The sequence below is a fragment of the Strigops habroptila genome, chromosome 1, assembly GCF_004027225.2.
Source record: "Strigops habroptila isolate Jane chromosome 1, bStrHab1.2.pri, whole genome shotgun sequence".
NCBI lineage: Eukaryota > Metazoa > Chordata > Aves > Psittaciformes > Psittacidae > Strigops > Strigops habroptila.
Genome location: NC_044277.2, coordinates 115,003,509 through 115,028,459, shown reverse-complemented (window position 1 = coordinate 115,028,459; position 24,951 = coordinate 115,003,509). Strand labels below are relative to the sequence as shown.

Below are 24,951 nucleotides of genomic sequence, written 5' to 3'. Positions count from 1 at the left end.
AATCCCAAATATTTGAAATTTATAAGAAAACAACCTTACATCTTTTTTTTACCCTCATTTATGAAAACTCAAGAACTGTTGGAAATACAGAAATATAAGTGCTTTTAATGAGAGGAGAAAAATCTGTATCTGGAACAGTGATCAAGGAACAAACTTAAAGTTAACAAGACCACATGGCTCATCATCAACAGGAATAAATCATTTTACCCCTCTTGAGGGAACTGTGGCAAATAACAGCAACTGACTGGTTTTATATGGTTTTTACACTCTGTTGAATACAGATTTCCAGTGTTTGGAGTTCAGGGTGGCTAGATATTCTATGCCACCACTTTTCTATTTTTCCGTTTAGCGTAAATACTTTTAAGTGTTCTGCTAAATCTGATTTCAAAACTGTGAAGATAGTCCCTGAACAATGTGATTTTAAATACTGCACAAAACTGTGCGTAGATGGAAAGGCAACATGCAAATTAATCCTGTAATTCCCCTTTCTAATACTAAGAAATCAGGAATGTCTTTTCTCCCTTACTGCAGTCATGTAGGATGCAGTAATTCAGAGTGAGATAATCACAGGCTATTGATGTGTGATACATGTTTAAATATTAAAGCATGCTGGCTTTGCAAACATACCTTTTTCTGCTAATGTAAATCAGCCAATCCTGTTGGGTTTTTTTAACTCTACAGTGGCATCTTGATGTGCTTCTCTCTGGATGCCTTTCATCTTTGGTGCACATTCTGCTTTTTTCTCCCTAGACACCGATTTCTGACATTTCAGCTGAAGTGGAAACTTGATAGAGGGAAGAGATCTTGCGCAGATGGAGCAGCTGCCTTTACATGCTGTGATGGTGGGCATACCTGACAGTTCACTCAGCACATACACATTCTGTGCAGTGCTTTATAAACCCTTCCTTCATCATATCCTAGGGTGAGAACCTAGTTTCTTGTGATTTCTCAGGCAAGCTTATTGTAGTCTTGAGCTTTTCAGCTTTAAAGACACTGGTGATGTTGTTTTCAAAACTGTTGTTGTTTTTAGTGGTATTCTCATTTCCTTTATTCATAAACCAGGACTCATAAAATGTCCTTTCCCATTTTTCTGCGTAGTTAAGATATGCCTTTAGGGATGCTGTATGTTTTTAACTCCCACATAAATAATTGCAGAGTGCCATTCTGAAAAGATAAGAAGTGCAGGAGCTGTTAGCCCGTGGCAGCAGTAGAGAATCAGAGGTGATGTAATGGCTGCTGGAGTTCCCAAAGACAACAGGCATCAGTAGGCATGGCTGCAATGGTGGTATTGGCCTGTGTTTGCAGAGTATTGTGGCATTAACTTCATAAGCCCAAAGGCTTCACATCTGTATAAATTTGCATTCTAATACATGGCTTAAAGGAATGAAGTGGTTATGAATAGAAGAATAAACCTCGTTCCACTATAGACACTTTAGGCCTAAGATAAAACTGAAGTGTAAAGAAAATAAAGATCTAGATACAAAATGTGTTGGTTTATTTCAGTTCAGTCTTATGAAGAAGAGATAATGAGAAGAGCACGGCAGTAGTGAGCACAAAAAGGCTATATACAGTGTTGTCTAGACAGAGTCTACCCTTAATAGACAAGTTAGGTCTTAAGAATGACTTTTCATCAGTACTCAGTTTGTCAGCAAGTGCATTGCCTTTGAAGTGATGTGAATCAGCTGTGGACTATGACATGTTTGCTCCACTTTGGTATTGAGAGTGATTCTTGGCCTTTACTTTCTTAACCTTAATGTCTTGCTGTTTAAGACCTTGCAGTCTATGAATCATTGCCAACTTCCACCAATATCGTTCCACCAATAGTCCACAAAACTCTGCAACATAGAGCCCCAAAGTTTAAATTAATGGAGCTGATAGGAGTGTACTTTCAGTGTAGGGTGCTAGCTGGGAAGATAGCTGTCACCAGAGACAAGGCTGTAGTAGCCTTTAAAGGCATATAGAAGTTTAATTGTATTACAGTATGATTTTGCTTTTAAAATGAATTATGTAAAATAAAGGTAATTGAATCCTTGAATTTCAGTGTATGTTTTCTAATGAGAACAACTTTTACAACATAGAATAATTTTTCCAAAACTGTTTCAGAGCTAGAAATTAAACTGATCAAACCAGTAAGATTTTTGGTTGTGTGTTACTCTGTCTTTAATTCTTGCTGAGTCTTGTATTTATGGCCCTTGTAGGGAAGCTGAGTAGACTTCGCATGATAATAAGCTTTCCCCACTGATTCTTTGATGCAGTAACTTCAGGACAGTTGCATTTACCTGAAGTTTCATTTGGGTTTGTGAATGGGCATTTGCAGATTGGCTGGGAAGGGACCTCCTGTCATGTCAGCAGAATAACAGCGACATTATTTATTTATCCTGCTATTTGTCTTGGAGTTGTATGCTGCTGTGAACCTTCCTTGTACAATCAATAACAATAGCAAAGTCCCTGGTGGCTTGCACGACGTCTTTGGCATGCCTCCATCTCCAAGAGCAGACTTCTGTCTGAAGTAAGGCTCTTTTTTTGTTTTAAGGGTCTAAGAAGAACTTTTCCAGGTGTGAGTCCAATTTGTTGTGGAGGGGCTTTTCAACCAGGAAGGCTTGCAGAATTTCATAGTGACAGTCATTTGCTTGATGAGCTCTTTGTCTCTGGGAAAAACATTTGGCCCATAAACAGGGCCAAGGTTTGGAGATTGAAATGTGGGTTTCATACAGCTAGGATTTGCATTCCAGTGTGCCAGTGTCTGGACCATATTTTGACACTGAGAAACAGTATAACTAAGAAGTACATTTGAATATGAGCAAATGATTTTTTTTTTTTTTTTTTTAAGTTTCACTTGGAAGGAATAGTTTTCATTAAGAAACTGGGAAAACAATATCAGAAAAAACGTAGTATGTGAACTTTCAAATAGCAGAAATAAAACTGTGTTGGAAACCTTATTCTAGGAAAAGCCTTGCATTTTTTACTAAATATTTTTTTACTGTAAAACTTTAATGGTAGCATCCTTAGAGAAACTGTATGTGCTGCTTTTTATGTGGTGGGTTTTTTTGCCGTATCATGTGGTGGAAGCTGAACACAGATCCTTCACACTAAAACATATGCCTGTTCTTCATTCTTTTCTTCATTTCTTTGGCCGAAAGTTGTAGGCTTATGGCTCACAAGCAGCTGCCTTATGTTGTCAGCTTCTCTTTAGGACTTCGTGCTGTGAACACAGTCAGACTGCTTTCCCCCTTCCCTGTCCCAGCCGTGCCTCCCACTGTCTGGAATAAAATCTTGACATTTTTCTCTGACATCTTCTCATCAATATCAATATAGCTGAAAAGAAACCTTGATCTTCTCCTTCTTCCCTTTAAGACATTCCAGCTACTGCTTTCTTAGTTACTGTAGCAACCTGGTTATTATCTAACATCATTTTGGATTCTGGAGCTCACTTAGCCTCCAGGTATGTCTAAGCCTTACTGAACTCCTTCTATTTCCCTTTTAATACATGTTTTCTGCTGATCTACAGACCTAAAATTCTTGTTTCAATTTGTTATGTTGTGTCTTGATTACTGCAATGTCCTTTCAGCTGGCCTCACAATCATGGCCTGCCTCTGTCCGGAATGATGCAATTTTCTGTCCTGCCACTTTGTGTTGTCCTTACTGCATCTCCCTGTTGACATTGTACATGAGCTATACATTTTAGTTTTTGAACTCCCACACGAGCTTTTCTTTCCCTCCTGATGCCATTTCTTTGATGTATAAGTGTCAACACCAGCCTCCATCATCATCGTCTTGTTACGTTTTTCAAATCACCCCTTGCTCCCTTCATACTTTCCTCATGCTTGGTAGCAGCTTTTTCAGAGCATCCCCTGCTCTCTGTATCATGTGTTCAGATCCAAGCGTTGACAAAGTATGTGACTACAGGTGGGATGCTGGTAGGCTGGGACTATTGGTTGCTTGTTATGATAAGTGATATTGCCTTCCGTCTTTTTTTGTTCTTCCCATCCGTCCTTATCCCTGTGTTGTCCCTTATCTTTATGGAGGAAGGACAGTCTTTTTTACAGACTTCTTGTGCAGGACCCACGATAACTTGATGCTCACCTGAGGCTGGGGCTTTCAGCAATACAGTGGTTGGAAGAATAATTAAGCTATACATAGCAGTATTTCCATCAAAGGCAAATGTGCTTTTATTTTCAGTGAAACATGCAATCTATGATCCAAACTTATTACTTACAGTAATAAATTCTGACGAGCTGAAAAATCTCGCCATTTGGGGGATCAGCATTTCTCCAATCCAATCATAAGCTATTAGTTTAGCCACTTGGCTCTTGTAAAGTAAAAGTGAATAAAATAAAATGGAGTTGGATTTAAAATCCAGGTTTTGTTTGATTTGAAATTAGTATAATATTCTTCATCTATAGTTCATTTGCCTTCCCAATCATGTGAATAATGATATTTTATCTTTATCAGATTTATTGTAACCCTTCTTACATCATTCTCAGTTTGTTTTTTTCCGAGATATTACAAATCTTGAGCTTTGCAGTCAAGTTGTTTTTTTGTGTTGGTTTTTTTGGTTTTGTTTTGGGTTTTTTTTCTCCGGTAATTTACCATAAATTATTTCTTTCTACATGGTTGAACTACAATTTATACAGACTGTTTTAGTGAGCTGTGGTATTACCTTCTGTAGCAGGTGATGCCATGTTGAATAAGAAAGCTGAAATTCAGTTCAGGTATTCTGAAGCTATTTGTAAACTAAATCAGGGGAACGTGCTAACTGAGCTCTATCTCCTGCTTATGAAATTTGGTGTCATATTCCATCACATTTTCTGTAAATTCCGTTTGGTCTCTTGCTGATTAAACAACTATCAATACTAAAGTGCATTTTATTCTTTAAGACCATAATGCCTTTGCATCTTCCTTTCATTTAATTTCAGCATTAATTGAATGCATAACCTAGTGAAACAGGAACTGTAAATGATCCAGAATTTTTATGATAATCATTTTATGTGTTCAGCTTTTATATTAACCATAAGGATGTGAGCAGACTGAAACTGAACTTAGGCATTATTTCCCTCATTACTGATTTTCCTTTGTCTATATATTCACTGCTGTTTGATGAGAACCAGGTATCTTGATCTAAGCAGTATGTCCCCAAGGAACAAATTCCTGCTCTTATAAGAAAAGATGTCCTTGGGATATTAACAATTTTCACTGTGAGGGTTGTTCATAAAAAGATACTGGTTCTTTCAAGTATCTGTCTTGTAGGTGGTGTAGTGCAACTTATATGCAGCAGGACCCATGTTTTAAAATGCATAACACCTTATCTTCATCATGATATATCATAATGATATTTCATTACTTGTATAACAGAAAGGATCAAGGGCCACATGAGTTGAAAAATAAAGTATTTGGGGATTTCTTGGTTCCCTGACATCTTGTGCACTTTGAATGAAATTGATTTATGATTGATGGCTGCTTGACCTTTGCTTTTCCTAATTTTTTTTCAAGTATAAAGTAAATTTAATAATTATGTTTTATTTGAATTCAGCTATAACTAGTAATAGAAAAAAAAAATGACCTTTGTGTTAGTATTCTTTAAAGAGAAATGAAAAACCCAAGAGGATTATATTTATATGGTTTAGGAATACTGCACAAAACCTGCAAATGCCAGAAATTTCTGACAGTTTGCCAGTATGGCTTAAGTGGCAGCACATAACTGTAGGTCTATCTTTGGAAAATTGGCCTTTGCTATGAAATTTACTGTATTTGCAATCCATATTCTATTAGGAGGCTATTATTCAAATAGAACAATTATCATTAAAAGTATTTGTCAGTGTGGTAAGAGGTTGAACAGGACACAGAATTTCATCTTGATTATTTTACAGAGAAATTTTCAAAAGAGGCACAGCCCTTTCTCGCTTGAAGTCAAGAGTGTTTCCTGCAGTTAGCTGGGAAATGAGTAGCTTGAATTTCGTACATCAACCAACAACAATAAAATGAAAGCATAGCCTTGCGATGGCATTTGAATTTTCCCATTTCCTGGGTAGGAGTCCTAATCAGGGCCTGAATTTATTATCAAGAAAATAAGAAAAAAATAATGACAGCACCATTCAGAGGACTCCTTCCAGTTGCTTTTGTGCCAATTCTTTAGTTCCTAGTAATTGTCATCCAGGTGTGAACAGTATTAAAATAACTACCACAATGAAATGCAGTTCCACTCTTTTCTGCTCTAAATGTCAGCAGTAAACCTGGGAACTGGCAGATCCAGCTTTTGTCTCTTAACCAAGTAGCCAACATCTTGCTTGCTGTAGCTCAGGCTCAGGTACAGAAAAAAGGATCTCTATATTCTATTTCTTAAAGGTAAACTTAAAGTGAAATAAAATTTCTGAAAATTAGCACTTTAGTTTTACCATGCAGCTTCTTCACTGAAAGCATTAACAACGTACATGTAGTTGGGAAAAGGTATATGGGACAAGATCAGGAAAAAAGTTAAATGGGCTTTAGAAAAACAGTGCCTAGGAATAGACTGAAGACTGAGTCTTTCCAAGTCATTTGCAGAAATTTTTCCAAACAGTATTTTTTGCAGGCCTAGTCAAGTAAGTGTGCTCCGCTAAGGCAATTGGGAGGGGGCAACAGAAGGTAAGATAGGGGATATTTGGCCTGCCCTATCTAGGAACTCCCCATTCACTCATGAATTTCATAAGTAATCTACACTATATGATCATCGCATGCATGATGCTGATGAATAGCTCCTTCGTAGCACGGAGAAAGGCTCAGCAGCAAACCAAACAGTGCATCAACACTGAAATCCCACTTTTGAAGCGTTGTGACATGAGCATGATCTGTCCTCACCCATTCTTCTCCAGGGACATCCGAGAGCTAGAATACACGTGCTTGCTCCTCAGCTCTTGTAGTCACCATTTCTGTTTTTCTCCAGGAGCTGCCATCTTGTTTTGGTCAGTTTCTTTATGGAGTATCTGAAGGTAATACCAAGAATAGAGAATGAAATTCCAGTTTTATGCTCTGCGCACATGCAGTTCTAGCTCACTCAGATCCAAAACTGAAACCAGTAGTCAGATAGATAAAAAACTCTGGCTGAAGCACAGCCTTGGAATGAGATGGATGAGGGAGCTCAACGAAAACCCTTTCCCTTGATAGTCATCTTAACAAAGGCTGTTCATGTGTAGTATGTCTAAGTCTTTATTTTATCCTGATACTTTCATTAATCAAATGCAGCCTGGCTGGAGAAGACCAAGAAACTCCTGTGAAATCGGGCTTATTATGAGTCAACAGTGAGCTCTGCCACAATCCAGGAAAACCATCTAGTGGGCAACAGGAGGATGGTCAGCAGACAGGGGAAAGCTGTTATTTCTCTCTCCTCAGTTCTAGTGAGGCTGCTTCTGAAATACTGGGTCTATGTTTGAGCTCAATGGTTCAAAAAGAGTGTGGAAAAACCAGAGAGGGTCCAGTGGATGACTACTAGTGGGGACTAGAGCATAAAATGTATTGGTAGAGCATGAGGGAGCTAAGCTTTGGTAGGATGGCAAAGAGGAAGCTAAGGGGCAATTTAGTTGCAGCCTACTTGAAGGTGGTTGCAAAGACAGATCTAAACTCTCCTTAGTAATGGCCAGTGATGGAATTAACAAGGAACAACAGTCACAAATTATGGCTTGCGGGGTTTAAGCTGAGCATTAGGAAAAACTTTCACACTAGGAGAGAAGTGCCAGACCAGAGTCAGCTGGGTAACACATCAGTTCCCCAGCTCCACTCTTGAGGGTTTTTAAGACTTGAATAGACAAAGCTGTGGCTGACCTGGTCTAGTGTTGGCAATACTCCTGCTTTGACCAGAGTGTGGGGCTAGATTACTTGTAGAACTCCATTTCAACAAATATTTCTATTGGTCAGTGATTCTGTGAGACTAGTTAGATTTTATTATGCACATTGTGGCATATTAGAGTGTTTAGTGATTAGATACAAAGCATGCTTGATAACGGGAACTGTGAAAAGAAAAAGATATGTCAATCTTCTTTCAGCTCATGAGTAGTTGTTTGTAATGTTCATATTCCCTTTATTAGGTGTCATAGAGAATATCAAGACTTGGAACTTTCCTTATTTACTTTCTTTGGATAAAGTAGATTAGAACAAGAAACTTCTAATTGTAAGACTCTCCTGGACATAATTTTAGTGAATAGTATTGCTTTAAGTCAGCTAATTGATGACTTTCTCAGTAGTTACCATTTTACTTAGCTGTGTGGTGTTACTTCATCTTCTTTCAGAAGATGGTAGATATCAATACATATCTGGCCTTGACCTTTAATGTAATACCTACCATACTATTTAAATTGCTTCTTTTTGGTTTGATTCCAGTGTTTCTGGATGAAGGCTGGATTGAAGCTAACGCCTAATTCAATATTTATTTTTCCTCCTTGTACATCTTCATCACCATCATAATGTTGTTTTAACTAAGATCTCAGTTAATTAAAAAGCAAACAAACCTAGAGAATGTGGAAAATGTATGGTAGAGGTAGCTAAGCTAAGTATGAAAGTTAGTATGAAACTAGAAGCAAAATAAATTGCAATATCACTTAGGTGTCAGCAATATGTAACCATTTAGTGAGACAAGGAAACCCAGAAAGGACAGTTTTACTGACACAAATAAGTAAACATAGAAATAAAACCCCAAAAAGGAAATGAGCACACAGACGAAGTGGCAATAAACAAACTGTACACAAGATGAACAGCCAGCAATAAATAAGCAAAAACCAAAATAAATGCCAGCAAGCAAGGCAGATGCAAAAAACCCAAGCAGCTGTTAAGGAAGAGAAAAAGGAGTTAAGCAAACGTTACGTGCAAGTGGAAGAAAACCCCACTGCATGCAATTTCAGGGCTATTTCCTAAAATTCCTTGATTTCTGTGAATTTCATTGGAGAACTTTAATTGTGCAGACCATACAGGTGGACATCAGTTGGTGGAGGCTTTAGGTTATCGTTTGTTCCCATTCTTTTATTTGTTTTCTTAGAAGAGCAGAGGCTTTTCCCCTGAGGTATGTGGGCATATTCACTGCTGTGTATCTTGCAGATTCCCATAAAATTAATCATTTGGGATGCTGTCCACAGCAATGCCTTAGAGTCCTGCATTTGCAAAGTCTGTACAGTGGAAGATTCAACTTTTGGTGGAAAAATTGGTGCTCAGAGACTGCTGGCAATACTGTCTATCTAATATAGAATATCTTTATCTAATAAATTAATTAAAAAACATCCTGCTTGAGTTTGATTTTCTCCTCTTTAGCTCTTCCCTGTTATTAAAGCTTCAGTGCTGGATGAAAACCTTGCTTCCTGGACCATACCTCTTGGGCTGTCATGGAGGTTATTGGAAGAAAAAAGTCTTACATATTTTTTCAATTGATGTATGTGTTTTCTCTAAATCAAAAGTTTTCATGTTACTTTTTTTGATTTTAAAATATCTTTGCAGCAGAGAAAATAAAAAATCAGAGTTTCAAAAAATGTAGTTTGGGATAATTATGATACTCCTGTTTCCATCCTTTTTTTTTTTTTTTTCTCTACACTTATGTAAAAATAGTTCTTTGGTTGTGCTTTTCTTCACTGCTGTGAATGGCATTCATCTCTGCCAGAATGTCTACTCCATTTGCAAAAATTCCAATGTATGTTAAAAGCAGCTGTGGTATTTGTAATGTTGGGTTAAAACCCCCATTCTCCAGGTATCAAAGACAGGCAAAGCATGGATTAAAGCTCATTTTGAATTAAGTACATAGGCAGAATTCACAGAGAATGGTTTATACCAGAACACAGGTGACAAGAAAATCATGGGTTAATTCATTGTTTTGGAAGAAAAGCTGGAAACACTGAAGTTCTTTGCCCCTGCAGGTTATCTTATGATTACACTGCCTGGAAAAAAGCTTGATATAAAAGACTGATCAGGATGCAAAGGCCTTGTTTAGAAAAGTGTGTTCACACAGAAGCTGACTGAAGACCAGCTCTTTTAGATCATTTCCATCTTCTCCTTATGATACCCATTTCAGCTGCTTTTGTGGCTATTCTGGCATTTACAGATGCATTGTACAAAATAAGAAAAAAAAGATTGTTCAGTGGTTTGAGTATTGATCAATTGTGAGAGATGTGAGTTCAATGACCTCTGCCAGTATTGTGTGTTGTGTTGGGCAGACCCTTCTGAAGTAATTCCCAATGAATAATGTGCTGTTGTCTTACAAAGACGTTGTGAAGAAAAATTGTCTCAAAATGTGTGGAGATCCCAGCAATGGCAGAGTTGGGGCCACAAAAGGAGTCTTGTGGACACGGTCCTATAATTATTTTTTTTTTTTTTAATTTATGCTGTATTGCTGGGAGTTTGACATCACACAGTGTGAAATCTTTGCTATCAGAGGCAAATTTTAACCTTTTCTAATCTTTCTAAGCTTTTTTTTCATCTGCCGTACACGAAATTTAAATCTTGCTCAGGCTAAATTTATGTGTTCATTAGAAGTGTGAAACAACTCATGCTGCATTTATAATTTATAAAAATATTTGCACTTTCTAGTATGCATATCCAAGCAGTGTCCATGATCCATAGCTTCAAACAGTTAAGCTATAAAATAATTGGGAGTCTAGTCACTTCTTAACTAAAGTAACCTGGAAGAATTCCATTTGATGACTTCATAACCAGCATCTAAACATTCATTTCCAGCTTTTTGCTGTTATACTAGATCAGAAGTGTCTGCAGAAAGCAGTTTTGAGAAGTTGTCTATATGTATTGATTTTTATAGTGCTATTTGAAAAAGTTGAATGCATCCGAATACAGAAATATGGGTACGTTAACAATTTTATTACAGCAGCCATGGAAGATAGCATCATCCCTTGGGGTCTTTGTTTATTGCTTAGGGATGCTTATAACAAATTACTGTCTCACAAATACAGAATAAATGTGTTTTGGGCAATTTTTTGTCTGTTGATATATATGTTTTGTGAGTGTCTCTCTGGAGCATCCTTCTACATATGAAATGAGGCAGGGCTATTGCATGGGGAAATACAGTACGGAAGTGCTGGACCATCTTTACATCAGCAGACTAGTGGGTGAGGCTGCCCATCTATCCAAGTGACAGAAACAAGTTCTATAAAGTACTGACTCAGTTGAATTTGATATGTCATTGAACAATGGGATCACTTGAGCCTAAAAAACCTGACACTGGCTTTTCAGTTATCAGTTTCCTAGCTTTTTGCTGGGATTATGTTTATGCTTTACCCAACATCATAATAGAGAAAAAGAAAATCCAAACCATTTAAATTTGGGTTCTTGAAACCAATGCCTTGCATTGTAGGAACCCACTGTAAATATAAGCTGCACTTTTTGGTCAGTATTCAAGTTTCACCAATTGTTAATGCAGTCATATTCTATTCATGAAGATGTTTGCAGTATTTTAGGTATTTGTTGGTGTTTGGGTTTGCTTGTTTTTTTGGTTTTTGCTGGTTTTTGTTTTGTTTTTTCTTTTTAAGGAACATTTCATGGAAGTATATAATTTCCATGAAAATTTTGCTAAAAATATATATGTCTCAGTTTCAGGGTGCGATTTTAGAGAGAGGTAGCAGAACAGTTTTGCAATGCTTAATATGAAACTCTTAATGTGAAAGTCTAAAGTTAAGATCCACAAGGAAAAGTGAAAGAATTGGAAAAGCATACAAAAGAGGAGCCAGAATAATGATTCTTGAATACATTATTCTGGCCAAAAAATAAGGAAATGAGCTGTGGTCCCAAGATTTTTGTGAGAAAATCTTGCAGTGGTTGAACCAAACAGCTGCCATTATAATCAGTGGAAAACCATTCATAATTCTCCCTCCAGGCTTTATCTGTGACTAATACAGCATCAGTAGCACCAATATGGTCCTGGAGCTGTTATTTTAGTGTTTTCCTTAAAGCACAAGCTTTTATGTGAATACCCATTGGTAGTAACTTCTCATTATAATTTTTGAGGTGAACACTTGTGTAAGATGTTGCTAATGTCTCTGCTGATATACATGCTTTGGACAACCATGGCTGCAGATTTCACCATCGCTAGAAATTGAGTAGCTCCATAATTGTCTCATATTAAAAAGTCTTCCCAAGAATTTTCTCCATGTCTTTCAACCTATGTTCAATACATTGATGCTGTAAAAGTAACTAGTTGAAAAAATGAATGATGAAATAGGAAACCTGAATAAGATTCTAGATTCACTGAAACTCTGCATTTTATCTAGAAAATTCCACCAGTAAACAGAAACTGGACCTCAGGGCACCAAAAATTTGTCTGTGAATCCATTCTGATAGATAGTTTATTTTCTTAATGATTGCCTTACTTCTGAAAGATCAACTACTCCCATCTAAAACCATTAGAGAGATTACCACAAACCACTGATTCCAGCCCACAAGAGGAATTTGTGATGCAAAAGAAGGGGATTTTTCAAAAGATTCTTGGCGCAGCCTCTTCTGCTGCCCTATCTGCCTGCATTGCTTGGAGTCAGGAAAACACAGCATTCTTCCAGAGCAGTGTATGAAACAGTATCTCAGGGGAACGAGACGGTTAAAGAAATGGGAAGCAGTGTTGATGTTTTGTCTTTAAGATGCAGATGCACTATACATAAATCATCAAACTTATTGAAATATATTTTGTATTAGAAAAAAGAATTTACTTTTTGAAATTTTAAAATGTAAGAAAACAATAATGGAAAGACTGAATTAGAATGAGTGAGGAAATGCCATGGTATTTCATAATCCTGACAAGTTAATGTCTGAATCGACATTTTAGTACAAAATTTCAGGAAAAATAAAGGGTGCTTTCAATCTAAGAGCACAGTCTGTATTCATTAAAATTGTAGATTATTCATATGTATTGTAGAAGCCTAGTCATTAATATTAAATAAGTCAAAATGTTCAAAGGAGTTCTTGAAATTTAAATAGTACAGAACAAGTTCTAAAGTCAAATTCATATCTGTAATTCCCACGATCCATAATTCTTCACACTTGAGAGCAATTTTAGCAGTTTCAAAAGGTATCCAGGTAATGTGTGTTGAATAGTATCTAACCTAGGAAAGAATGATTTTTTAAATTGGATTTTGTAAAACACAACCATTGTAATGGGCCTGTGAATTAAGGAATGTGGAGCATGCCAATATGACAGACAGCTTAATACCGCACTTTAATAAGCATTACTGTGGAAGCGTTATACTGACAGAAGTGAAGGTGCCTGCTGCAAAGAACCCAGCATGTAAATATGACACAGAGAGAATTTTCTAATGGTTTGTATTGTTCTTTGTCTTCTAGAGTATCAGGGCTTCAGGGCTGGTGCTGCTGGAAACCATTCTTTTTGGATCACTTCTTCTGTACTTCCCGGTAAGTCAAACTATAGCTTTTTTGAAAAATTACATCCTTGCTGACATCTTAATACATTGAATCACCTTGGTGAACATATAAATGTCAAAACTATTTATGTAACGATTAGTTTAATCTGACTATAAAATGGGCTGTGTTCAGTCAGTATTCTTAAGAACACTCAAACGTTTTCCTATATTTGTAATACTCCATTTTCGGTTTAAGGAACTTTCCAGTGTTTTTTACTTAAAAGTTTTTAGGTGTTCTCGGTTAAGCTGAGTTTTTGCTTTCAAAGACGATACCTCTCTATGCTATCCTGTGGGAAAAATATGTAAGGGGTGTAAAAGGAAGACACTGATTATACCAAGTATTTCTTTGGAATGTAGTATAAAAAGTAATTATTTCAGGGTATTATTGGCATACATTTTGATGTTTCTGAATCTAGGCGAGATTTGCAATAACATGTATTTGGGAAAATGATGTTTTATTATCCCTATGCTGTAAGTAGGAAAAAAAATAATTTCACAGTCACATGAGGAATACATCACAAAACTCATACAAATATCAGTCCTTTCTCTTTTCAAAAATCCCAGAAAACCTGAGTTTGTTAATTGCCACATAAAACCAATATAATGAATAGATAAAGGACGTAAATTGAATGAAGTTGATAGTGTGCATATCAGGAGACAGAAGAAACAAAGATGGAGTTTTGGATTATTTTAAAATATATTCACATTCTATTTTCCTTAGTAGCCACAATCTTCTGTGCTTGTACAGACCATCATTTAGTTACTGAGAGACTAGCTGGAAAACAGAACTTCTTAGCAGTTGCAGAACAAGTAGCAGAGTACTACAAGTGTAGTTGAATGAGGTGTGAAGAATACTATAATAAACACAATCCCCAATGGAATTTTTATACAGTTTTTTTTAATCATGCATGCTTTTTAAATTCTGAAGAAAAAGTGTGTGCATTTCTAGGATTGTTTTATGTGTTTTTTCATCTTTCACTTTGCAGTCGCCAGGAAGAAAAGTTTTGGGGTTCTCTATGTTATACAAGTGCTTCTTTCATATTCTTTTCCAGTGAGCAGAACAGAAAGCCCACACACTGCTTCGTCAGCCTGTGTGGAGATGCTGTGAAGCATTTATAGAAATTCATAGCATAAAGCATTAACACGAGGGCTTTCCTTTCCATGGCTGTCTCCTCTGTGCTTTCCTAGAGAACCCTGAGACCTTGTAGTGGCTTCCCCAGGCCGAGACTCCATAAAAAGTGTTTGCACAGCCTCAACTCTGAAGTGTGCGAGGAGCCTCATAGCTCTTGCTGTGTCTGCAGTCTGCTCATCTGTCACTGATTCTTCAGTTTCTTTACCAGTTTTTGTCTTGATCCTCTATTTCACAAAGGACATTCTTTGGTGGCTGGCTACCTTCAGGTGCCAAGAGATGGCCATCCACACAACCTTTAAATGCAGAGGGAGAAGAGAGGAAAGGAAATGGAGCTGAGAGGGAGGGGTTTGATAACCACATCATCCCCTCAGCTTTTCACTGATGTTTAAACATTTCCCTGCCCCCCCCCTTTTTTTTTTTTTCTCTTTTCTGACAATGTAATGTATTCTGAGGGAAAATCTTTTGCTGAAAATTCCTGATTAGCCAAGTTGGGACTAGAGCTTGTTCTTCTCTGCACTTTTCATTCTTATACCATATAAAGCTGTCCACTGAGAACACACTCTGTTAGACACTTTTTTTTTGTGTTTTGTGCTCCTCCACTGTTTGCTCTCCTTCTTTATTATGTAGGTAATTACTGATCAGGCTATGACTCCTGATCAGGCTGAAAAACAAAAAATTATTGTTTCTATTTTCCAGATCTTAGGGGAGGGATGTAGAGAGTTTGGTAGTGGGAAATCATCTTAATGTTCAGACAGAGAAATTAATCCTGATTTCATCAACTGCAAGAATATGGTTTTGTAAAAAAAAAAAGAACATTGGGACTGATACAGAAATACCCAGATTTCAATATCGCTATCCCTCAATGCACTGCAAGGAAGATTTCATCAACTTCTGATCCAGCGCAAGACAGTGGAACGATAAATGTGTGAAGGCTGTAAAGCATAGCCAGAGAGGTCTATTATACAATCTTTAAGAAAGAAGAGCCTGTGTTTCTGCAGTTATGGGTGTGAGTCCTGGAAATGTGAACTCTTGACATTTTGCTGTACATGGACAATATCTAAATGTGCTCACCTGGTTATTGTCTGGAAAAGGAATACAATGCAGAGCAGGATGGTGTGGGAAAGAAAGAAAACCTGAGCTCTGAATGGAGAGTCTCGTTTGTACCAGCTGACATTCACACTCAGGTTTTCATAGCAAGGTGCAGAGCATAGATTATCAATTATCATATTGGTTAAGACACATACGTGCAAAGCAGATCATCTTTCTCATGAGTCATATCCATTGTTTATTCTTTCTGTTACTTCTTTCTATTATTCGATGTTTTTATTTTTTTCTGAGGAGAATTGGCAATATTCTGTAACTCGCTGATGTGGTTAAAGATGACCTCTCTGCTGATACACATGCACAGAGGTAGAGTTATTTCAGCTATTTGATTTGGTTCTTATTTTTCAATAGAGGTGTACTTAGAGATTGAAGGCTAATTAATATAGATCTCACCTCTTATGCACCTGCGTTAGGCTATGTTTTCATAGCTAGCATGAAATGCAAGTTAAAATACAGAATGGAGTTCAGAAGTTTGGGCCAGACAAGCATCGCTATATTAAAGTGTTCTTTAACATAAGACTGTTTTCCTCTTTGCATCATCTCTTCTTCTAAAAGGGTAAAACCAAAAAGCTTTACTTTCATGCTAAGTGCAGAATTACACAGCTGTAATTTAATTACATGTAATTTACATGTAATTGCATGTACAATGTAAAGAGAGAAAATGACAGTATTTCAGTTCTAAATAATGCAAATCGCAGTTATTTTAAGGATTCAGTGCAAAATTACATTCTTATTTGAAAAGCAAAATCCCCTTAGATTTTCCCAACACTGCTGTAAGTCCTTTGTGTCTTTACTCTCTGTCTCTCTACATTTACTAATTCTTGGTTTTTCTAGATCCATTCACCCAGTCTGTCTTGGATTGTTTTGAGAGCCTTCAGCATACAAATTTCACTGTGTCTAGAAGGGCTTTATTGCATCTCTGACTTTCCTTACCCTCCAATTAAACAGAAACCAAAACCTACTTTGTTAATCGCTTAATTTCTTTCACTGATTGTCATTGTTTTTGTATCTACATGCAGTAATCTATTCATAGTGTAGCATCATTAATTGAAAAATAATATCACCAGCCAGCCGCTTTTGGTGAGAAAAACATCTGTTACAATGCCCTTCTAACCAAACGGGAAGTGCAAATGATGGTCTCCACCAAAATTTATTATTCAAATTCTGCTGTACTGATAACAACACATGGATCTTTCCTGAATTATAAGCAGGCAGATGAGCTTTGTCTATTACAAATGCATAGATTTTACCCAGGAGTTGCTGGGAAGCTCTCATTTCTGAGACACTCATTTCTTATATTTTCTTTAGTTCTCATAGTAACATCTCTGATTTCCCTTTACTTAGTCTTTCCAATTATCGATGGACCTCATCCAAATGAACACTGGGCTTTCTAATTGATTTTGCTTATATTTCTTTGTTCTTAGTTTTTGAACAGAGAGCCAAAAGCTGACTGTCTTACGGAGGAGTCTCTTAACTTCTATACTTGGCATCTGATGGGAGGATTCTCATTACTTTCCTTTTCCAGAAATACTAACTATGGTGGAGCTTTTTTTTTCCTAACCTTTTCTTCCTAGCCTTTTCTAACTCCATATCTTACTAATGTTTGAAATACGTCTTGCAATAACACAGCTTTGAAAACTCTTTTCATGCTGCAAAGACCGTTGAATAAAGTGAGCACAAGCACAATATTATAAAAGAGTAGCCTGTTAATTGCGTTAGGGGTCAGCTCTCAGCTGATTTTAGACATCTTTAATGGACACAAGTAGGAAAATAGGAAATTCTGATTTAGATACCAGGAAACTTTTTTTTTACAGTGAGGGTGGTCAAATGCTGGAACAGGTTGTCCAAGTCTGTGGAATATCCATCCTTGGAGGTAACAGGACTTGACTGGGCACAGCTCTGAGTGACTTGATCTGCTTTGAGCAGGAAGCTGGACTAGATGACATCTGGAGCATCCTCACAAATGAAACTTTTCTATGAGTCTGTGTTTCTTATATATGTATCCATAGCTGAAACAGTTCTACGCTCACCAAGTAGCTAGTGAAAAGAAACGGGGCCTTTTAGGACTAGTTTTAGACTTAGATCATGGCCAAGGCTTAACTGATTATAAAGAAAGCCTGGGGTATTTGCCTCAAATGGTGATGAGTTCTACCCTAGGTAACTGATATATTAAAAATTTTCCACAGTGCTAGTCAACTTTAACTGAAACTCCAAAATGCACTCCAAAATCCATGCAGTATTATTATATAATTTCTATAGCCAGTAATAAAAGTTAGTGAGTACCATGACACAAAGAGGAAGGGAATTATTTCTTCTGCATGTTCTTGACATAGCAGATAAGAAGTACTGGGTTTAAATTCCAGCAAGTGAAAGTTTTATTAGATGGTGCGAGGAAAATCTTTATAACAGCAAGCTCAGACCATAAGATGAACTAGTTTAGGAGGCGGCAGAGTATCTTCTTAAGGACTGTTAGGATTTTTCCCTTCAGTCTTCTCTTTTTTTTGGCTTAAGAATCCAAATTCCTTGTCTTTACTGCTATCCCTTGTTTTTTCAAACCTCTAGTTATAGTGAGGCAATCTAGCTATAAGTTTGGAGAAATGGAGCTTCTGGGCAGCAGTGCATTGACTTCCTAATGCTCATGAGGCAGTTCGGTAGCAAAAGCCTGCAATAAACTTTGTTCTCAGACATCTTGTTGCATGTAATAGGTGTTAGGATCTGTTTCTGGGACTGTACTACTCCCGTTCTCACACTCAAGCTAGAATGACCTACCTATCCCTTTTGTGATATGAGAAGGAATAGAAAGTGGGGAGCAGTGGAGCCTAGATGTGGATGTGGGCTTTTTGCTCTCAAATAATCATACATTACGTACATACATAATGTATATACATTAGCATGAAAAAAGTGAGCCATGAGTGGAGGATTAGGCTGTAGTAGCTCCATCAGTCACAGCCCTGATCAGAGTGAGAAGGTCACTGGAAACCTCTGGTTTTGGCATTAATGAATGTGAAAATGAAATAGTGCATAATACTTTTATGCATTTGTCCCGCAAGTATGCCTATAAAGGATGAATTACAAGAGCTCAGCCACTGTTTATTCCTTACATGTTAATGTTCACTGGGGCCAACTGAAAAAAATTGCTTTTCCCAACACATTTAGTGCTACAAGCCTGCTCTGATACCCCAGATGTTTTAGCTTGATTCTTTTTCAGCATGTAACTACATCTTCTTTATGCATAAAATAGTTTTTAAAGCTTTTACAATAAGCACCAGTCATTTTATTGTTCTTGTTTCACAGTAGCTAAAGAACCTGTGTGTCTTCAGTATAGTGTTCATGTCACTAAAGTCCAAGGACGCAGTGTAACTAGCTGCTCTGAGATAATTGCTACAGATTTCCCTAGTACTCTAGAAAAGGGGTTTTCCATTTTATTTGGATTAGATGTTCAGCAGTGGAAAATGCAGATTATGAATAACTGTGTTGACAGGATTTTATACGTACATTGTCTTGCTTGGGAAGAGAAGTGAGGGAGCTGGGCAGAAGATTATAGAATCATAGAATGATTTGGGTTGGAAGGGACCTTTAACGATCATCTGGTTCCAACCCTCTGGCCATGGGCAGGGACACCTTCCACTAGACCAGGTTGCTCAAAGCCTCATCCAGCCTGGCCTTGAACACTGCCAGGGATGGGGCAGCCACAACTCCTCTGGGCAACCAGTGCCAGTGTTAGCACCTGCATAGTGAAGAACTTCCTAATATCTAGTCTAAATCTACCCTCTCTTAGTTTAAAGCCATTGCCCCTTGTCCTTTTATGCAATAGTTTGTCTCAGTCAGTGTCCTTATCAGACAAACATACTTTTTGAAGTTAACATGCAACTAGTAAACTAATAGTTTTGGGTTTTTTATTCAAATTATCTCTGTGTATATGACAAATGTTTGGGTTATTGGAAACTCAATAGAGCTATGACATAATAAATTCTAAGAATTTATACAGGTGGAATTTGGTGAGGAGATAGTTCTGTGTGTTTGTGTATGTCTGTGCTGTATTCACAGGATACCTCAAGCTGGAAGGGACCTCGGGAGGTCTCTAGTCCAACTTCCAGCTCAAAGCAGAGTCAATTATAAAACTAGCTATAAGACGAAGTTACTAAGGGCTTTATGCAGATGGGTCTTAAAAACCTGGGCAGTGTGCAGGCACATAATAAAGTTACATGGTTGTAGGTTTTGAATCATGATGAAATATGTGATGCTGTTGGAACATATAGTGAGGTTTCTAAATGGCAGGCTGTAGATAGGTCAGTGAAGGTACAGGTACTGATGTTACTATTCTTTCATTTCTTGGACTCTCACACTAATACTTGTGACACTGCTTGTGATACTGAGACAAAACCTGATTTCCTCCTTCCCTCGATCCAAAGGTGCAGTACAGGATTGTAGGAGAACAGTGTTATTTTTGCTACTCTGAAAGCTTTTTTGAGAACTGAGTTTGAAGGACACATTCATCAGAATCTAGGTTCACTGAATAGCCAAGTGTATGTGTGTGTGCCAGGTCTTAGAGCTGGAGAGAAAAGGACAGCAGTCGGTGACCTGAACCAACTGCCACATTGGGTTTTCATTGACCTTTTTATTTTAAATGACTGTCTTGCACTGCTGGCTTGCAGGGACGTATGTGGTACAGTCTTGTCAGCCCTTCATTCAGTGAAATTAATCTTTGTGGTGAGGGGAGCAGGGCAAGATCTTGTGGTCTTTACTCAATTCTGCTAAAGTAACTTGCATAATACAGCTCCTTGCATATATAAGAATTTGTGGATAAAGACCCTACGTTAGCATCTTCTATTCAAAGTGATATTATAAAACCTGACCACAATCATGAGAAACAATGCACAGTATTTAGCCAGGAGTTTTAAACTTTTTTTGATACAGTGTAATAACATGTGCACAAGTTAAAAATCTGCTACGTTTGAAAAGTGGAAGTTGCGGGGAGCTCTTTTCTAATCATAGACATTTTTCTAATCATTGACACACAAAAATTATCAATGGGTGAAATATGGGTACATTCATATGGAAGAAAATAGTGCTGGAAGTATTAATGGTACAGTCCTTACTAGTGCCTGGAACTATGCTATAATAGTTCATCCTCTTTGCCCTGCTATCTGAAGCTAAACCATTAGAGGATTGGCTAGCACTTGAGCAGGAGACCACAGCAGTGCCGTAGGCAAGCCAAGGAATTACTGAAGAACACCTAGTAGGAAAAAAATCTGATTAGTGAAAGCCTTTACCTGGCCCCACTTTTCTGCTGAATTAGAGTAACAAAACAGGAAAAAAGTCTTAATGAATGATTATGTACTTTATCTAATTCTTGTTGGATCTCAGTGGCATATAAGCTGGAAAGGATGGGAATGTTTTTCTTGGCCAAACATTTGTTGATAATCACATTGACCACTGAGCAAGTGAACTGGGTCAATATGCACAATGTTTTAGAATATGTTCAAATTTTACTGCAGTGAGTTAAGTTTATGAAAAAATCAACACATGAAGAAAGCTCTCTCAGGTATATAAATGTGATAGAACTTTTACAGGAAAATGATGAAAAATGATATACCACATTTTTTATTAAACTGTAACAAGAGTTTTTGCTAATATAGATGAGCCAGGATTGAACTGTAACAGAAAGGAAAATATTAAAAGTTGTGTTCAACATTTGACATATTCTCAGTATAGCATAGTCGTGATGTCAGTGGTTTACCTTCACTAATTAGTTTAGCGCCTGAGAGACTATATGTTAATGGGAGATAAATTTCTGTCATTTGTTTTCACTTACCCAGGTGTCTTTCAGTGAAACTAGGGGCATATTCATGTTTTTCCACCAAATGTCCTTTCTCACTGTTTATTCATAATTTCATACCTGAGATGCACAGAGCAACAACTGTAGTCAAGTGAAAAGCCTGAACCTTGTTAAATCTCGCTGAACTTGCTTGGCTCAACTGTTGCCTGCTTCTGTAGTTCAGAGTTATTGCTATCTGCATCAAGAAGAAGCTGAAGCAAAATGAAAGCAGAAGCAGTTCATGCCTAAGGAAGACTTGACTTAGATAATCTGATTCTACCAAGCTGTTTCTGATATGAAATTGAGTGCAATTGTAAGCCAGTGCTGTCGGAGTGACATGGGTGGTATGATAACTCACCATGCCTTGGAATATGAGGCTAGGATATTAAAGGTAAGACACAGACTGGTATAAAATGTACAGCTGAGAGATGAAATATGATATCTTACCTATAAACTTCCATGTCATTTGACAGAGTGCTCCACATCAACAGAGAGGAAAAGGGAAAGACAGAATCTCCATCTCAAAGCCTGTTCACTGTGAATAATACAGGAGTTAAAATATGCTTTTTTCCTCACTCAGTTTTTCTTCTCAGTCCCTCTTCTTTTATGTATGTGAACGCATTAATATTTCCTAACCATCTACTTAAAGTGTCACACCATGGAAGATGATTAATGGTTAGGAGAGATGAGAAATTCAATGCATTGCAATGGAGAAAGAGAAAAGTTGATGTTTTTGGAAGAGATCCCTAAGAAAGGAGACTTCATCCATCAGCGATGAGATTGCCCTTAGTCAGTTGTTCTATATTCTGAGAACCGAGAAGATGCATGGAATGATATCTTTATGGTTTTTAATACCAACTGCTAGATGTTATTAAGCAGTTTTCAGTTTACATGCAAAATGATATGATAACTAGTGAAATCTTTGCACTGGAAAAATCTTACAGGTTTGTAATAATAATAGTGGGAAGTTTTCATTACTGTGTAGTACATTTAAACTTCTCATTTCTAAACTCTGGGATAAGGGATTAGTGGGATTTAAATCAATGCTTTTACCCCAAAACCAGTTATTACCTGATGAAAATAAGAAATTAGCTTTTTACTTGTAGAGGGGAACTGGAAAGAGTAATCTAAATGAGAGCAGAGACAAGTTTACAACTAAAATATAAGTTGCAATATAAAATTATCCAAGCACATCAACAAGTACTAGTGTATAATATATGCTGTATTTCCTCTTGGCAGTTCTTGAAGTAGCAGTAGTACTGAAGGTGGAACAGAAGATGTTCACTAAAGCAAACAAATAGCTTTTTCCTGTGTAATATAAACCTTATTGCATGTGACACTGTATATTAGGCCCACATAGAAAAAGCAATAGTCTTTTCAGCAAACGGTGTTTTATAAAAACTGTTTGATTTCTAGATCCACTGTCTTTGTGGGACTAAGTACAGATCTGCAAATATATGCAGGTTTTGAGGAAACTATTAAAAATTATCTTGTCCTTCATAGCCAATATACATTATCTGTGTACTGATCTCTCCTTGAAATATGAATCCAAAGTAGATTTCCTGTAGTAGCATGATATAGTTCAGTAAGTTCTGCACTTTCTTGGGGGAAAAAAAAGCAAAGAGAGAAATACATCAATTTAATCAAAACTCTTACTGGAAATGGATGGGTGGGTTTCAAAGCAAAAAAAAAAAAAAAATAAAAGAAGCAATTCTAAGGTAATATATACAGACAAAAAACCCATAGAAAATAATGAAATGAGATGTTTTTTCATCACACAACAAGTTGCAAGTGGAGGAAAATAACATGTTTATACAGTTCTCTTACAGTGTATAATTTCTCAGATTTATATGAAATTATTTCAATCATCCACAATTTTCATTATTCTTTGGTGTTAATCTTTTAAATAAGATGGGATTCTAAAGCCTTGTTGTATATTGTTTAATTAGTAAAAGCAGTGTATGGAGAAAAAGGAAAGGATATTAGTGAGAAAGCAAAATGGGGAACTTTGCCCGGAGAACTAAGACACTGCTAAAGTCAAATAAAGCAACAGGAGAATTAATCCAAAGTTGAGCAACTAACAATAGAGAAATGAAAACAAGACAGAAGTGACATCTTGTACTTTGATATAGTGCTGGCTTTCCTCTCGTTGTCACGATTACATGTTATAGAAGACACCTGTAAAACCACAGATTGTACCTTCAGTGCTTGTTCTTTGCTTGCATATAGTTATATCTCAGTACTCCTTGCAAGCTTTCTTCTCCTTTCCTAAACCACCACTTACATAATTGTAGAAGATAAATCTTTTATTCTTTCCTTGTGCTTCCTCTGTATTGACTTGTGGTTTCTCATCTCATATTTTAATTATGAAGTCTTTGGTACAGGGATGTTTGGCATAGCTGTGCCGTGCACAGCAGGGTCCTGATCAATGAGTAGGAATCACATTACAAATGGCTGTTACTAATAATAACAATGAAAGTGTTTAAAAATATTTTATTAAAGATGTGAGCAAGGACATATTTGATGGTGAATTTTTCATCTTCTCAAAGGATTGGTGGTATGCAACTGTTTTTATACTGCCAGAGATGATAGGTATTCTATGAGAATGATCTGAGAATATTTGATTTGGGCTTGAAAAGATTAAACTATAAAAATACTACCAGAAAAAAGTCAGATTCCAGTCCCATGTGGACTGTATTTTAGAACTACTCTACTGATTTCTATGGAGCTGCACCCCACTTGCATGACCAGATGATAAAAAAAGCAGCGGACAATAGTAAGAAGAAAAACCGTCACTCCCACTAGAAATTCTCAATCTGAAGGATTTAAGGTAATAGGGGAACAGTGGGAATGCTTACAATGTCAAAGAGCAAGAGCCAGAAGAGATCCCAATTTTACTTAAGTAAATGCCTCAGTCTTCTACTGAATAGTCAGGGAACCATGAATTTGTAACTCAGATTTGACTGATTTTAGAGGCCTGACCTGAGGTCTAAGGTACAGACTGTCCTGGTGAATGCAATCAAGCATTCCATTTAGACTGCATTCACAGTTTATTCTGCTAGCAGAATTCCATTCTGCTAGTGTGGGTTGAGAACAGGCCAGGTTCAGATCACTGAGCTGTCTCACAGTTGGCATGGTGTTACAGATAAAGGTCTTCGAACTTTCTCTAACTGATCAGGGATTTAAAACTGCTTCTCCATGGCTTGAGTGAGGTTGCTCAGTTCCTTGGTCTGGCCTTGCCAGCAAGTCTTGCTCTTACATGCCGACAGCTAACGAGGGCTCAGAAGGGAGTTAGATGTTCCATAGTTCCGCACTGGCATGAGTTACATGGGTTGGTGTCCTGGGTTCAGCTATAGCAGTCATTTTTCTCCTTCTTAGTAGCTGGAGCAGTGCAGTGTTTTTGACTTTCAGCCTGGGAATAACACTGATAACACCGATGTTTTTAGTTGTTGCTAAGTAATGTTTACTCCGACCAAGGACTTTCTCAGTCTCATGCTCTGCCAGGGAGGAGGGGAAGCCAGGAGGAAGCA

At 37.2% G+C, this 24,951-nt stretch overlaps 1 protein-coding gene across 2 annotated transcripts in view; it reads left to right on the top strand.

Annotated features, from left to right (window-relative positions):
• GPR158 (G protein-coupled receptor 158) overlaps nt 1–24,951 on the top strand; it is a 189,031-nt gene that overhangs the window by 90,787 nt on the left and 73,293 nt on the right. For both annotated transcript variants that reach the window (XM_030503477.1, XM_030503471.1), the window contains exon 5: nt 13,291–13,359. In XM_030503477.1, coding sequence (XP_030359337.1) covers nt 13,291–13,359 — 69 coding nt within the window. The remainder of the gene's footprint in view (nt 1–13,290; nt 13,360–24,951) is intronic.